The 17076-nt window shown below is 36.1% G+C and overlaps 1 protein-coding gene across 1 annotated transcript in view; it reads left to right on the top strand.

Moving 5' to 3' along the window:
- Nucleotides 1-644: 644 nt before the first annotated feature.
- CUNH18orf63 (chromosome unknown C18orf63 homolog) overlaps nucleotides 645-17076 on the top strand; it is a 52896-nt gene continuing 36464 nt past the window's right edge. Inside the window, exons 1-3 of the mRNA XM_020997670.2 lie at nucleotides 645-816; nucleotides 4430-4508; nucleotides 9174-9230. Of these exons, the coding sequence (XP_020853329.1) occupies nucleotides 683-816; nucleotides 4430-4508; nucleotides 9174-9230 (270 nt within the window). The 5' untranslated portion in view covers nucleotides 645-682. The remainder of the gene's footprint in view (nucleotides 817-4429; nucleotides 4509-9173; nucleotides 9231-17076) is intronic.

Consider the following 17076-nt stretch of genomic DNA (forward strand, 5'->3'; position numbering starts at 1 on the left):
TTATCATGTGGCAAATTTTGTTTTTCGTAGGAGTTTTTGTAATTTAAGAATAACCTGAAAGGGAGAGAGGCAGCTGGGCCTGAAGGGTAGGAAGACTCACCTTCCTAAGTTCAAATCTGACCTCAGACACTTATGAACTATGTAACCCTGGGTAAGTCACTTGACCCTGTTTGCCTCAGTTTCCTCATCTGTAAAATGATCTGGAGAAGGAAATAGCAAAACACTTCAGTATCTTTGCCAAGAAGACCTCGATGGGGGTTATTAAGAGTCATACAGAACCAAAAATGACTGAACAACAAACTGAAGAGGGAAATAAAAAAAATTGTAGGAGTAGGAGACATCACAAAATTTATCCTATGTTCAATAATAATTATTTAGTGCATATTATATAACTATGATAAGATCTTAACCTTTTCACATAGATTAAATTTTCTTTTATTAGTTTTGATTTACTATCTTAATATTCTGAACTTTCATTGAAAAGCTTAATTAATTAATTAATTTCAATATTGAATTATTAATTTTATTAACTTACTAGTTGGCATTACAGCAACATGATATTGTGAATAGAAATAACTATTATGTTTTTGGAATTTGGGTTACTCCTGTTGCTGATAAGGCAGTTTGCTACTTTTCTTATTTTAAAAGGCCAGGTTGCTCATTGATGTAGTCAGCAGAAAACATGAGTGTTTCTGGGCAACATTCCCTGTTCTTCATCAGCCCTCCAGACCTACAAAAGCTTTGTGCTGTCAAGGTAGTACTAAGTAATCAAATAGCAGACTCAGAGCTTAGAAGCACACAGATGAAGATGTGCAGGTAAAAAAAGCTTTTATGATCTTTAGGGTTTGTGTTTCTTGGAGAGATGATATTTTATAAATATGAAATTTGCAAATGAAATACTTGTCCTCTGTAACATTTCAGCACTTCAGTGGGCCTGTGATCTTATTGTTACAATTCAGAGTTGGTGTGATTTTTGTCTATACCCTTCCATAATTCAGTCGTAGACTCTATACCAAAATCTCTAAAGACCTTCCTCTAGGTTCTTAAAGTGTGGTCCAAAGACCCCTGCGGATCCATAAGAGGTATTAAAAAAAAAATCAAGCGTTTTGTGCATTTACTTAAAACAGGGAAATATCAGTTTTAGTTTTAACCAAGTATACCATGTTAAGGTTGGTAAGGAGCTCAAAATTACCTAATTGGGGATACTCTAGAAATAAAAATTTCTAATAGTGAATTTTTTGGAATGTAAAATTACTTTTAGGGTAATTAGCCATATGAACTAAGACATTTAACTTTTTAGAGCATCAATTTCTGCATATGTAAATAGGAAGTTTACAGCTCTCAAATTTTATGATTCAGTACATGAAATTGTTTCTCAAAAACAGAGTTACTTGAGTAAATTACTTTCTGCTGCAATTAAGAAACATTTATTATCTATCTACCCTCAAGAGCACTATTCTAAGAGGTATTTTATATATATAGTTTAAACCTGTTATTTCATTGGTGTAAGGAATTCTTAAATCAGTATAGATTGGCAACTGTTCTGTAAGATACAGTTTGCCCTACTTGGCCCTAGGTCTACTTGACTCCAGACCAGCTCTATATCCACTACATTGTGCTGCCACCAATATCCCTCTTACTCTCAAGTCCCAGGCATCTGGGCTTTTCCAGGGTTTCCTTGCTGGGATATCTGGGTGGTTGGCTGTTAACACCTCCCCCTGCAATCTTGGCTTGAACTGTGTGGCTGAAACTCTTGATCTAGCTACCTATACCTAAAACTGAGAAAAACAAATGAAACAGAGCAGAAGCGCTTCTTGGCCCATTTCTTGAAGACAGTGGGTAAAAGAGAGGGAAAGCAGGGGAAGGAAGTCCTTTGCCTCTCACCAGTTCAGTTCATGGTATCCACACTGTGATGAACTGTGGGAAAGAACACAAGCCAGAAATTATCTTAGTCTGATCCAGAGGTTCCCAAACTTATTTGAGCTCCTGCCCTCTTTAAAAAAAATTACTCAGCACTCCCCTGGAAATCTACTTTCTTTAACCCTTTAACAGTTTTTTTAAAAAAAAATTTGCACCATTTCAAAAAAATATAAAATGTATTTTTAAAAAGTGACACATCTTAAATTTAATAATTTATTGTAAATTTATTTTTTTTCGTGCATTGAAATTTTGATGACACAATATTGCATCATGTAACCAAATAGTATCATATCGTAAACAAGTCATTACACCAACATATTCCTGCTGATGTATGCTGGACTTCCCAACAATGCTGGACATGCTTGCCTGCCAGCACTTGCTTGTTAAGACCTGTCAGTGGACTTGACGACCGATAAGTTATAACTTGCATTTTGTGTTTATTTGGACAATAATGTAATTACTGCAACTTTAACTCTGTTACACAACAGATGAAACATGTACAGTTTTTCAAAATTTTCTTATCATCTCTTCTTTCCTTATGCTTCTATCACCTCCTTATTTTTATTCAGTGCCCCCCAATTACACACCCAAGGCTACTACTACCCCCTGAGCCAATCAAAGGAGGCTACATCTACCTTTTCCTAAAAGGAAAAGACCATGTCTTTGAAAGCAACCTGTCCCTGAATTTTCCCACACATTTCAGCAGCCCAGATCATTGGCCTCAGCCCAAGGCCCACCCCAGCCCACCTAAGATCACCTGATTAGATTACTTGACATTCCTTTCACAGTCTCACTTGGTCCACCCCAGACTACTTGCATATACCAAACACTCCTTAATCCTATCCAGATCCTTTCATTGTCCCTTTTTTTATGTAAGTATCAGTCTCACCCTACTTAAGTTGCAGATTCCCTAAGAATCTCACACACTTGGTATTACGATAAACCTTGTTATTTGATTGGAAGAAGGTTTAAGTGTATGAATTCATTCTAGGCAGATACTGCCCTGTACCCTGACATTTCAGGGTTCCCAGGAATGCCAAACCAAATCATTTTGGTGGCCTGTATGGGGAGCCTACTAGGAGCGTAGTGGGAGGGATACGGTCAATAGGTGCTCCCTCAGCACAATTGGTACAGCTGTCTGAGGTGAAGTTCCAGAGGCACTTAGAGTTGCCCTGTGGGTGTGAGTGGCATACCCAGCAATCTTAGACTCTTCCCCCAGCCCCCCTTCTTTCCACCCCAGGTAATGACTTTCCCAATTTAACTAGGGAGCTATCCTCCCAATTGTGGGGACAAAGTATGCCTGAGGTATCAGGGAGAAGGAGGAAAAGAACTAATGTTATCATTGTTAGCGTAGATGAAATGATTCCAAGAGGGAGAGAAAAGGCAATTTCTCTGGAAGAAATTAGAGATGGCTATGGCAAGGCCAAAACATAAGAGAAGGGCACATATAATTTAACCTCTTTTTATCCACCTGTCCCCTAGAGCAGTCCAGGGCCCTTCTAATTCACCAGGAACCCTGCCCACTACCATTGGAGTTACAATAAACATTGCCCCTTGACTGAAAGATGGTTTGAGTACCTGAATTCCAGGCAGATGTTGCTGTGTACCCTGACATTTTGGGGTTCAGTAACTCTTAACCCGCATCACACCCACATGGTAAAGGAAAAATATGAGCATCCCCAGGCAAGCCCTTCGAGGCACCTCCATGTTAAATTATCTGGGTATGTTCCAAAAGCCTCACTACACAGAAATGAGACAATCTTTGCTCTCAAGGATCTTATCTTCTCAAACTTGAGATATTCTGAGGCTAGTCCCTTGAAGTCAGCTCAGCAATGAGTATTAGTAGAATAAGAATTATAATAAGATTCTAGAGACCTGCATTTTAGGCCCTGCTTCTCATTACTTTGAGCAAGTCTTGGAGGCTACATGGTACAATGGGATGATACTGATGTCAGAAGATCTAAGTTTTCATCCCAGCTTTGCTATTTACTACCAGTATGACCCTGAGAATATTTTTTAACTTCCTTGAGCTTCAACTTCTTACTATATAAAATGATAAAATTGAACTAGAAGACTTTAAAGTCCCTTCCAGCTTTAAATATATGTTCTAACTTAATCTCCTAAAATTCCTGGGCTCATCTCACTTCCATACTTGGGGTACAATTGGGAATCCAAAAAGTTTGGAAAATGTCTGAAACATGGAGCTGGGTCCCATAGATGAGAAATAGGAAGCATAAGGGTAGGAAGAAGAATTTCATATTGCATAATTAGTAACCAACTAAGCCATCTAATAATTAATTCATTCAATAATTATATAGCAGTTGCCTATAAGTAAAGCATTTGTGCTTGGTATTGTGGCTGACTCAAAAAACTGTACAGTAGTAGCCCTTAAGGAGTTATAAATAATAACTGAGTAATAAAGGAACTCAGTGGTTTTTAAATTTGCAAAATTAAGTAAAAACAAGGAGAATAAGAACAGTTTTAAAATTAATGCATTTCATCTCCACAGGCAATTGCTGTTTATGCACCAAGAGCTTCTTACATCACCTGTTCCTGGAATATTAAGTCAGATTTGGGTAGTGATGGCGGTTAGTGATATTTTTCATTCCTTCTTAATCATATTGTAATATTGCTCTTTTCCCCAAATATATCAGTTACAAATTAATTACAAATTGGAAATTAAATCAGAAGCTAGAAAGTCTTTATTCCAAGAAAGCTATTTGAATCATCACTACTTTAATCTTGTGGAAGAAAAAACTATAATTGGGATTTTAGCCAAGGTCTACCAGATAATTTATTAAATATATGAACTTTTCTACTTGTGGATTTTCCCCTGTAATTGGAATTTTCTTTGACTGAAGCAATTTCCATTTCCATTTTGAAGTATCCCTAAAAACAAAATTCCATAGCAAAGTAAAACAAAGGTTTAAACATATTTAAATATAGGGTTTTTTATTTACCATATAGAAATGTTGATGCAAGCCTAGGAGAAAATAGTATCCTGAAACCAATCACTTCTTTAACTACTCCACTTTTAATCTGATCAAAGGTGAAAAAAGAGATTTTTCTCTTAACTAAATTAAACAAAGATATTTCCACTCTTAATTTGGGCACCATTAATATGATTAAGTCTCTTAATTTCTGGGAATGAAGTCCTTTCTATTCAAGGAAAACTGATTAAGTTTTTTGTTCCAGCAAGTCCAAGGACTTCATTCTAGGGCACTTATTATTTTTTAATATTTTATAAGCCTTTGTGTTATATGCTTCCACAAACCACAAAGTAATTCTGGAGCACCTAAACCACACTTTGTCCTTGTCTCTTTAGAGTTGTGTAATTGATAAATCTTTAGATACAGGTGAACAGTTAAATCTCAATCACATTATCATGAAAATATATCCCAAATGATTAACACATGGTTTAGAAAAGAGACACAGCAGGAATTTTATTTTGTTATCTTTTTTTTTTCCCCTCTGGCTGGTACTTCTTTAGCAGTCTGGTGAAGCCTATGCACCCCTTCTCAAAATAATGTTTTTAAATGCATAAAATAATATATATAGTATTTCAAAGTAAACCAGTTATATGGAAATATAGTTAATACAAATATCAAACCAAAACAACAAAAACAACCAAGTCTATAGGGTCTATAGACTTCAAGGCCACGTTTGGCCTTCTAGATCCTTGAGTGCAGCCTTTTGACTAAGTCCAAGTTTTACAGAACAAGTCCTTTTATTAAGGGGATTTGTTCTGTGAAGTTTGGATTCAATCAAAGGGCTGCACTTGAAAACTTAGAGGCTACATGTGGCCCCAAGGCAGCAGGTTCCCCACCCCTGCTATAGATCTTAGGTTAACAACCTCTGCTTTTAGATAAATCAGATCGCACTGGTGAGATTTTTCTATATTACTCATCTCCAAATTACATATGATATGGAAGTTGATCTTTCCCACAATATCCTAATTTAGAAATACAAACAATTTTTTTCCTCAGATTTTTAAGTCAATTGTACTTATTTTCCATTCTGTAAAGGTGAAAGATTCTTATATTAGCCACCAGAAGAAAAACAAATCTTAAAATATTAAAACAAAACATTGCACTTTGCATGTAAGACAATGATTAACTTTTTTCAAGATAAAGATGATCCTGTGATTATGTAAAAACTGTTGTTTTCTTATGAATGTCTAATTTGGAATGAATAAGAAAATACAAGTCAAGTTTCTTTTATTGAGCTTTACAGTTATATACTTAAGTATACACATATAGATGAAGAAGACATTTGTTGCCATTTAAGATAGTCTAGACATCTTTTATATTTTCTGTAAACAGTAATAGTCTCTGAAAACGTTTTGCAGATTTAGAAAATTTAATTGAGAAGGGTTTCCTTGATTATGAGATATTAGAAGATGCTTCTTTTTGCAGTTTCACTTGTAGGTCTTCCAGTCTAGATGCCTGCAGAATGTACAGGTATCAGAAGGTTGGAAGCAGGGCAACCACAGTCACTGTATCCCTAAAGTTCAGCACATATGCTTATGTGCCATTTGGAGTGTTCTTTTTCATGGGAACTTCCTCTTGAAGGAAGGAGATAGAGACTCAGGGCAAGCTATAAGCCTCTCTACGTGCCTGGGGTTTACAGTACCAACCTTACTTGCTCTGCTCTGGCTAGCCGTGTTCACTCCTCTCTTCTCCCTGACAAAAAAAAAGGCCGTTTTATTTTTGATATTTGCTCAATCTGCAAAGGCAAACCTTTACTGAAGGAAGAGCACAATGGTATATTTTTATAGACTTTTGTCAGTGAACATAATACTTTCTAATGATTTTATTGGCAAATCTCAGGATGAATTTGGAAATGACATTTTTATCATATTTTTTCACCAGGAGATTCTTACCTTCCATCTTACATTATTTTAATTTCAGATTCAATCTTCTTGCCTTCATAAATCTTGACATTAGCCGTTAAGGTATACAAAAAAATTATTTTTAAGAAACAAGAAAATGGAAAAAAAAAGGTGGGGGTTTTGTTCTTTTTGGTTTTAAACCATGATGTCATTTTTATGATTTCCAAAAAGTTTACCCTAGGATTGCTTGTGAACCACTACTTCATCTCCCTAAAAAGTGATTGTGAATTTAGGGGTGACCACCAGTTAAATGACCTAAAGTTATCTATTAAAATATAGAGTCTAAAGTATATGAAAAGTAGAAATCAATAGAAGTTGTTATGATTGGGGTAGGGAATTTTCTCTTCCAAGAAAACTAGGACCCTTTGGGAAAGAAATACCAGGCAGCTGGGGTCAAAGATAGGCCAACTGAAAGCAAAGAAGTACTAAGGAAACTGCTTCAACTTCTTAGAGTAGCAGTTTAATTTTTATAAATTTTCAGGCCCACTTAACAGCTTTCTGTGGTAATTTAGGATAAATAACTAACTCCTTTCACAGCAGAGGGAGGAATAGAAGAAGGGGAACTTGTTCAAGGATGAAGGCCAGGACAGATTTCTGGAGGAAAATTTGCTATGAAGCTGGCAGAGTTTGTTATCAGAATGAGAAGACATTCCATGTTCAAGGGCAGGAGAAAAGGGGAAATGAACCAATACTTTTACAATTGTAAAAGAGGTTAGATAAAACTTTAGACTTAGCTACAATATTGAGATAACCATTTAGACCAGATGGTAACTAGACTAAGCAACAAATAATTCTTACAGCAGTAGGTCAAATTATCCACTTTTTACTGTGTCCTTGCATAGTTCATTATATTGTGTTTCTTCTGCAATAGCAATTGGTTGGGGTGGGGAGGGGTCCTTCCCTATATTGTTAGTCAATCTAATTATTGCAGAATGATTATGGTGACTATTTTTCCTCCATAATGGCATAAAGGGGGCATTATAAAGGCTTAATGTACATAAATGTAATTCAGAGGTAGACAGCTGATAAACAGTAGAGTGCAGTGGTACAGCATCCTTAAATTAATCAAAAACTGTTACAGAAAATAAAGGGTGCAGCTATTCAACCCTGTGAATAAAGGGGCTGAGATAAGGGTATGGAAAATTCAGTGGTACATTGTTTGAAAGCACGAAGGCTAGGTAGGAACAACTTGGCTAGAACCTCTGTCTTGGGCCAGACAGAGGAGTTAGATGAAAAAGAATAAAGTTTGTCAGAGTAATTAGGAAGTATTATAATTATAATTGGGGTGTATGGAGTGTTCGGGGAGGACTAACATCTCTGTTGTAAGAGCTTGCCAAGTACTTTTCAGGGCTACTTATCCACTTTTGGTGTCCACCTTCACCCAACTCTCACCTGTGGCTCCAAAAGGCAGTAGCATGCAGTGGCCACAACTGGGTAAACTGTCTTGGCAAACTTTGGCTAAACCAGGTTCTAAACCAGGGTGAGGGTAATAGACAAGCCCCAAATTGTCAGTAAGTTAGGGGGATGGCTACCCTAAGCATGTGAAGACTTCCTCCCACCCATCCACAGAGAAGGGGGCAAATGAGAACAATTTGTTCCAATGGCCATGAAGGTGGCTCAGGCACTGTGAAGGGCTTAGAGCTTGATCAGTCATGGAAGACGCCAGGGCCATCTACTGTGTTGCCAGTCATTCTGACTTTTGTCTTGCCATTGGACTTCAGTGACTCTGGAAGAGAGAGCCAGGCTGAAGACTGCGCAACTTTGCCTCATTTAAATATAATTCACAGCAAGTCCTCTTTGAAAACAAGGGATAAACAGCACAATTACAATCAAAAGTAGTATATAAAATGCAGGTAGCAGGCTAAGGGGAATAAAGTATTATATAATAAGGAAAATTAGAATTCGTATTTGTTAAAAATTTTATAAATCATCTTCATATATACAATATTTTATATATCTCTTTGACATTAAGAAACAACAAAAACTTCCAACTCTTCTGCCTGCCTATGCTTTCCATCATGTTCCTAAAAGGTTTTAACTCTCCTACCTTTGATTGTTAAAATGATATAATAGATAGTTTAGGATTAGGAGAATGTCACTAGCTTGTTTTCCTAATAAAAAGGTCATAGCTTGCGGCTTAATAGGAGAGTGAAACATTTGTCTGATAACCATTTCTACATATTTCTTTGCTGTGCCTTCATATCCAAGCAAAAGGATTATCTTTGTTCAAGAACACATGTTAAGAAGACCTAAATCTGTGCTTTGTGTAATATATTACTTTCAGGGGTTTTTTTGTGTGTGTTTTGTATTATTTAATGTTGTATTTATCAAATTTTTAAAAAAATAAATGGATCTTTTTTAGATACAGTTTTACAAAACAGGAAAACTTCAGGCCTTCACAGAAAAACATGGAGCTAAGGTAAGTTTATAAAATTTTTTGCAATTCTTAATCTTTATGAAATTGACTTGTGTTAAATTTTGCTATTGCTTGTAGTGGACAAAAATATAGTTATCTTTTTTATAAGCTATTTCTATGGAACTGCATACAAGAGACCAATAATTTTTGGTCCCAATAAATTGATTAGTGACATCTCCATAGCGGTAAACATTGGATCTAGGCAAGGAAAGAAATGACTACATGAGGCAGCCTACATATTCATAGGCTAACTAGTAAATGTCCACATTCTGCTTAGACTAATCTATGTTTGTGAAACTCTGACATTGCCAAACCACTTTAGCGTTATTCTTCTGAGCAGTGTTTTCATCTCTTACATTTTATGCCTGGTATATAGTAATTGCTTAATTAATGCTTGATTATTGAATTCAAGCAAGCTTTAAGATTAAGAGGCACCTAAGATGTCTCTATTCAAAAGACTTGAGGGCACTTTGAATGACTTTGGGGTGCTCCACTGTTACAAAGTCTGAAAGTATAACCTGAGTTGATCAGAAGTTGAGTGATCAGAATTATTTTAGAGTTGCTAGAGGAAATATTAATAAATTATTTAGGAGAGGCTTTGATAACTTCATGCTTTTAAGAAGTTCCAGCCTTACCAGTTGACCATCATTCATCTAAAACTAGAGCCCAAGTTCAAAGTCCCATACTATCCTATCTATAAGACTATATAAAACCCCTAGTAGGGGTTCTTAACCTGGGATCCATAAACTTGGTTTTAAAAAATAATTTGATAACTGTATTTCAGTATAATTGATTTCCTTTGCATTCCTATATATTTTACTTTAGGCTTTTAAAAAGCATTATTTTGAGAAGGGTATGCTGGTAAATGTTTAACAACTGACTCATTACAAAAAAACCAAAGATGTTTGCTTGCCACACTTTTAAGTTTAGTCTGCATTATTAACATTTTCTCCATAACTTACTTAAGTCTAGACAATCAGTGAAACAATAAATCAAACTTTGATTTGTAGTTTGCTGATTTCTAAGGTGCAGATGTACACATAGAAAATAAAACAATCAACTCTCCCCCAGCCTATTTAAGCTCTCTCTAAAACAATCATAGTTTCATCAGACTACCAAAGGGGTAGGTCACATTTAAAAGGATAAGAACCTAGGACCCTTTTCACCTAGAGGATGTTTTTCCTGTTGGGAACCTTTCTTCCTCACTTCTTGCTAGGAAACAATTTCTTTTAAGGGACTAGTTGATACTACCAGCTAACCTTATATAAGGTGCTCCCAAAGTCTTAGTGCAGCTTTAAGCTAATAACTAAAACTATTTACGGGACACCCTATATAATACTTTAAGGTTGTAAAGCTGGTTATGTTATGTTATCTTCACAATAACCTGTGAGGTAGGTGCTATTAGTATCCCATACTACAGACCAGTAAACTGAAGCTGAGAGTTTTAATTGATTTGCCAAGGATGACTCAGCTAACAAGTGTAAATAGGGGGATTCTAACCCAAATCTTTCTGACTCCAAAGCCACTACTCTATCCATTAGCAGCATAGATAAGGGTGCATTACCATTTTGGTATTGATGAGGTATAGATTATTGGGGTATTGGGACCCCAGAATCATGGCACGGCAGGTCCTGCCTGAATGAATTGACCCAAATCTTATTTCAGCCAGAGACAAAGTTTTATTAGAGATGTACCATGCAGGTCAGACTCTTAAGAAATCAGAATATTAGTGATGTTACCAGCAGGCATGAAGAAATCTCAGTGTTTAAATGGGGGCCAGGATGGATCTTATCTACACCCAAGTAATTTTGGATGTTCGGAGGAGGGTTTGGGAGAAAGGTCCTGAAGCTGGGGTGAATTTAGGGAGAATTCTGATAGGAATGTCTGGGAGATTGAATGGGGTCACCAGGGAATAGACAGTGGAGCTGGAAGGAAGAGGTTGGTAAGGTCAAAGGTGAGATCAAAGACTAGGCTTCAAAGGGAGGTAGGGAAAGTTGGTCCATAGAAGATAAGGAAAGAAAGAACAAGAGATGAGGAAAGGCCAGTTGAGTGGAATATAGTCTCAGGCAGCTATTTGAGACCAGAGTGAGGTCAAAGAAAGTTTCAGCGTTTTCTGGGGCCAGTAGACAAATGGGACCCAAATTCTTTTTGGGGTGAGGGGCAAAGGTCTCTGCTTGGGCCCATACCCCATCATTATCTTACCCAACTGTTCAGAAAGATAACTTTACAGTGTTTACTAATCGAAAGATGAGAATTTAATTTTCATCAAATATTTATGGGGCAAAGAAATTGAAGAAAAAACCAAAACAGAAAAAATATTTCTGAATCTATGAAAAGGTAACAGTTTAGAGTCATTTTACTGAATGGAATATATTATTAAGTTATTTTACCAGTAGTGTCTCAACTGTCTTTAAGCACTATTTTCTTTGATGATCAAGGAAAATAAAGAAAATTTATTATTTAGGTATTCAATTGAGTTAGATTATCAAGTGTTGAGCTGTAGTAGCTATTTTGATTGGATTAATGAACCTTATTTCCTCACCCATTGTGTGGGACAGTGACCCCAACCCAAATTAAACTCAGAGATTCTTAAGGTGGAAAGCAAAGGTTACCTTTATTACAATCTCTCGAGATGGCCGTCTGCTCCTTCCATACACCTGGAGAGAGAGAGAGAGAGAGAGACCGAGTAACAGGGGCCGCCTTATGAAAGCAAATCTCTGCCCACCACGCAAACAAGCCTCCACCCACCACTATCCCTTACCCCCTTAACTGGGGATAGGGTTACATTCCAGGCCCGAAATTCAAAGACAAGGAAAGAGGCTGGAAGCCAAGGGCAGATGGCTCAGGTTGGGGGTGGGGCAGGGCTTATTCTTTCTGTTAAGTGCTTAAAAACAAGGTCTGAGTTGGGGAGGATTTTGAAAGTAATAATCAAGAATTATTTGACCCTTTGAGGAGCCTTCACTTCTGAGAGTTCATTTCTCACACTACCTTCTGAACTCATTACCTTAATTACACTGAGAAGTCTTCACTGGGACATCCCATTCACCCATATAATGGGGATAATAATTTTTATTGTTTCAGTCCTGTCCAGCTCTTCAAGACCCCAGTTATCTGAAACCATCCACTTTAGATTATAGTTCTTTTTTTCTTTTTTCCCCTCTTACCTTAGGATCAGGAAGCTTGTTTTGATTGTGACAATTCCCTCCTTAGAATTATCTTATCTCATAACTCTCACTTTATCCCCACTTTTTTCCCTATTGAGTTTCATGTATTTCTACACTAAATTCTTTGAGTATTATGCATGTGTACAGATATGTGTGTGTGTGTGTGTGTGTGTGTGCGTGCACTCGAGCATTTAACCCTCCTCATCTCATTCCCACGGTCCCCACTCAATCTTCATGTTTATGTACTTTTTTTTTTACGCAGTTGGGGTTAAGTTGCCCAGGGTCACACAGCTAGTGTCAAGTGTTTGGTCTGAGGCCAGATTTGAACTCAGGTCCTCCTGACTTTAGGTTAGTGCTCTATCCACTGTGCCACCTAGCTGCCCCTGTATGCTCTTTTTTTTCAGATCTTGGGAAAACCAACTTTGATAAAGCCCATTGGGACCGGACTATGCCTTCAAATCCAAATCACTCTGGCTGTCATTGATTGGCCAATAATAGGTCCCAGTTCAAGCCTCACATGTTCATTGTTTGGGTTTTGTTGGCTCCCAATGAGTGTGAATAGCAATTGTTTCTGTTCTGGCCAGAAACCCTGAGAGTCTTCCCTTTCCAAATTGATTTGAATAGATAAACTAAATCATCTTTTGCCTTAATTCTTACCTACCCTTTAATCACTGAATGGGTGTTGCCTCAGACAAACTGAGACCTAGGAAAGACCTTAACTTAAAAAGGCTGTAGTCTCCCACTGCATCTTCAGGTGTCCCCCCAACAATATCTTGCCACTGGAATCAGATGACTCTGGAGGAGAGAGTGAGTCTAAAGACTTTGCACAGCCTTGTCTCACTTAAATCCAATTCACTTGCAAGTCAAGATATCACCCTCCTGGTATCATTGGTCCTCTCTGAGAACAAATTACTAACAACAATTTTCAGGCACTCCAGTTGTGAGAAACAGCAAGTTCTATTTCTTTCTTGATGCTTCTGATGTCAAGGAGATTTATGCTAGCATATTCCTTCATTTATTCTCTCTCCCTTCCTTTTTTCCTCTTAAAACCCTTATTTATTTTATTTATTATATGTACAATGTTCTCTTGTTACTGCTTATTTCACTTTTCATTGTTTCATGCAAGTCTTATAATGTTTTTCTAAAATCAACCAGCTCACCATTTCTTATAGCACAGTAGTATTCCATCACAATCGTATGCCACAAATTGTTTAGCCATTCATCAATTGAAAGGTATCTACCATTTTAGCCAATCTGATAGATGTAAAATGATATTTCAAAATTATTTTATTTGAATTTTCTAATCAGTAATGTTTTAGAGCATTTTTTCCATATGACTGTAGTTTTGATTTCATTAAAAAAACTGCCTGTTAATATCCTTTGACAATTCATTAATTGGGAATGACTCATATTCTTATAAATTTGACCAAATTCTTTATATATTTGAGAAAGGAGACCTTTATTTGAGAGATTGTCTATAAAAATTTTCTCAATTTTCTGCTTTGCTTCTAATCTTGGCTACATTAGTTTTATTTGTACAAAACTGTTTTAATTTAATGTAATCAAAATTATCCATTTTATGCCTCATAATGCTCTCTGTCTCTTGTTTATTCATAAATTATTCTCCTGTCCATAAGTCTGATAGGTAATGTTCCATGTTCTTCTAATTTTCTTGTAATATCTCCCTTCATGTCTAAGTCATGTGTCCATTTTGACCTTGTCTTGGTAAATGATTCAAGATATTGGTCCATGCCTAATTTCTGCCAGATTGCTATCTAGCTTTCCCAATGATTTTTTTTTTTACCAAATGAATTCTTATCCCCAAAACTTAAATCTTCACAGTTGTCAAACATGAGGTTACTATAATAATTTACTACTGTGTATTATATGTCTGCTCTATTCCACTGATCTACCTTTGTATTTCTTAGCTAATACTAGATAGTTTCAATAATTACTGCCTTATAATATAGTTTAAGATATGGTACTACTGAACCTCCTTCCTTTACATTTTTTCATTAGTTTGTTTGAAATTCTTTACCTTTTGTTCTTCCAAATGAATTTTGTTATTTTTTTAACTTAATAAAATAATTCTTGATAATTTAATTGGGATGGCATTGAATAAATATATTAGGTAAAATTGTCATTTTTATTATATTGACTTTGTCTACCCACGAACAATGAATATTTCTCCAATTATTTAAACCTGACTTTATTTGCATAGTGTTTTATTATTATGTTTATGTAGTTCCTGGATCTGTTTTGGCAGGTATCGCTCATATTTTATACTGTCTACAGTTATTTTAAGTGGGATATCTCTTACTATCTCTTCTTGTAGGGTTTTGTTGGTGATATATAAAATGTTGATATTTTATATGGGCTTATTTTATATCCTGCTACTTTGAATTATTTGAAATTAAAATCTGATTTATTTGAAATAATTACTAATTATTTCAGCTAACTTTTTAGTTGAATCTTTAGGATTTTCCAAATATACCATCATATCATTTGCAAAAAGTGATATTTATGACCTCATTTTCCATTTTGATACCTTCAATTTCTTTTTCCTCTTTTATTGGTATTGCTAGCATTTCTAAAACAATATTGACTAATATTGCTGACACATAGTATAATCTCCCTGCTTATCTATTTTAATTAAATCCATTTTAACTTTATCTGAAATCATGATTGCTATCTCTGTTTTTTTTACATCAGCTAAAACATAATAAATCCTCCTCTAACCCTTTGTTTGTTGCTCTCATTTTTAATTATGTTTCTTGTAAATAATATATTGTTAGATTCTTATTTTTAATCCATTCTGCTATCCATTTCCATTTTATGGGTGAGTTCATCCCATTCACATTCAAAGTTATAATTACTAGTTGTGCATTTCTCTCCATTCTGTTTTTTCTCACTGTTTATCCTTTATGTCCTATCCTTCTTCCCTCCCATTCTTTAATCTGCTCATACCTCTAAGAGTCCCTCCCTTATCCTCTCCCCCCCACCTTCCTATTTCTTGATCTATATACTCTTCTAAAAGTCCCTCCCTCATCCTAGTCCCCTCACCCTCCTATTTCTTTATGAATTTAGAAGACTTTTATACTCTTCTAGATGTGTATGTTATTCCATCTTTAACCTAATTATGATGTGAGTAAGACTGCAGTCCTACCAGCCCTCTACCCCTACCTACTTTCACTGTAACAGTTCTTCCATTTATGCCTTGTTTGTATAATTACTCCATTTTACCTCTCCCTACCCAATTTTATTTTTTAGAATCATCCCTTCTACTCAGCTCAACTCCAAGCCTTTTATCTATGTATGGTCTTTTAAACTACCCAAATAATAATAATCTTAAGAGTACAGATAACATTTTCCCATATAAGAAATAAAAAGTTTGAGGAGATGATTCTGGGAAGATGGTAGAGTAGGCTAGAAAATTCCAAGCTCTCAAGATTTCCCTCCAAAAAAGAGATGAAATAGCACCTCAGGGCAAATATTAAGTAGTAAAAATAAATAAGGTAGTGGCAGAACCTGGGTCATCCTGGGGCAATAAGATCTGAATAAAAGTCTCAGGCTGTGTGAAGAGTAAACACCTCCAGGCTAGGTCCTAGGTCCTACTTAAACAACAAGTGGCAAGCCCTGGGGTTAGCTGGTTTGGGAGGTGGCCTTGGCCCCAGCCCAGGAACTTTTACTTCCAGAACAGTGAGGGATGTTGGGCTTCTGAGCCAGAGAAGGTTGAGGGAACCTCTGCTGACAAGGAATGCCAGACCCAGCTGTGCTGTGGAGATACAGCAGGGGCCAGAAGGAACCATCACACCCACAGTGAGTACAGAGGCAGTGAGGTGGGGACACCACTGTGTGTGAGCACTTACAGGATGCTGAAGGTCTTGGTTCTAATTCCAGGCTACAGGGGAAAACTGAAGGAGGATCTGAGGCCAGAGGTACTATCCCACATACCCTAGGACTAGAGGTGATTATCAAAACCAAGCTACTACAAATTAGAAAATTCACAGGCAAAGGAGAAAGAATCCAACCATAGAGAGTTACTATGGAAATAGAGAAGACTGAGGTTAATCTTCATAGGAGGATACTGAAGAAAAGAAACCTTCTTCTCCAAAAAGTAACATCAAATGGTCACCTGCTCAAAAAGAATTCATAGAAGAACTTTAAAAAGACTTTAAAAATCAAATGAGAGAGATTGAAGGAAAAAAATAAGAACAATCCAAGAAAAACAAGATTATGTAAAGAAACTCAACTAATTAGAAGAGGAGATCCAAAATCTTAAGGAAGAAAATGACTCCTTGAAAATCAGAACTGGGCAAGGGGAAGCTAGTGAAGTTACAAGAGATCAAGAAATAATAAAATATAAAGAACGAAAACATAAAAGAAAATGTGAAACATCTCATAAGAAAAACAACTGATCTGGAGAACACATCAAGAAGATAAAACATAAGAATAATTGAACTACCTGAAAGCTATGATCAAAAAAATAATCTTGATACAATAATATAAGAAATAATTCAAGAAAACTGTCCTGAATCATTAGAACAAAAGGGGAAAGTAGAGAAAATCCACCCAAAACCACCTAAAAGAGATCCTATGCGAAAAACCCATAGGAATATTATAGTCAAATTCTGAAACCCCCAGCTCAAGGATAAAGATATTATGAGCAACAAGAAAAAAACAAT

Source organism: Phascolarctos cinereus, unplaced genomic scaffold (assembly GCF_003287225.1).
Source record: "Phascolarctos cinereus isolate Bilbo 61053 unplaced genomic scaffold, phaCin_HiC Scaffold_4;HRSCAF=312, whole genome shotgun sequence".
Taxonomy (NCBI): domain Eukaryota; kingdom Metazoa; phylum Chordata; class Mammalia; order Diprotodontia; family Phascolarctidae; genus Phascolarctos; species Phascolarctos cinereus.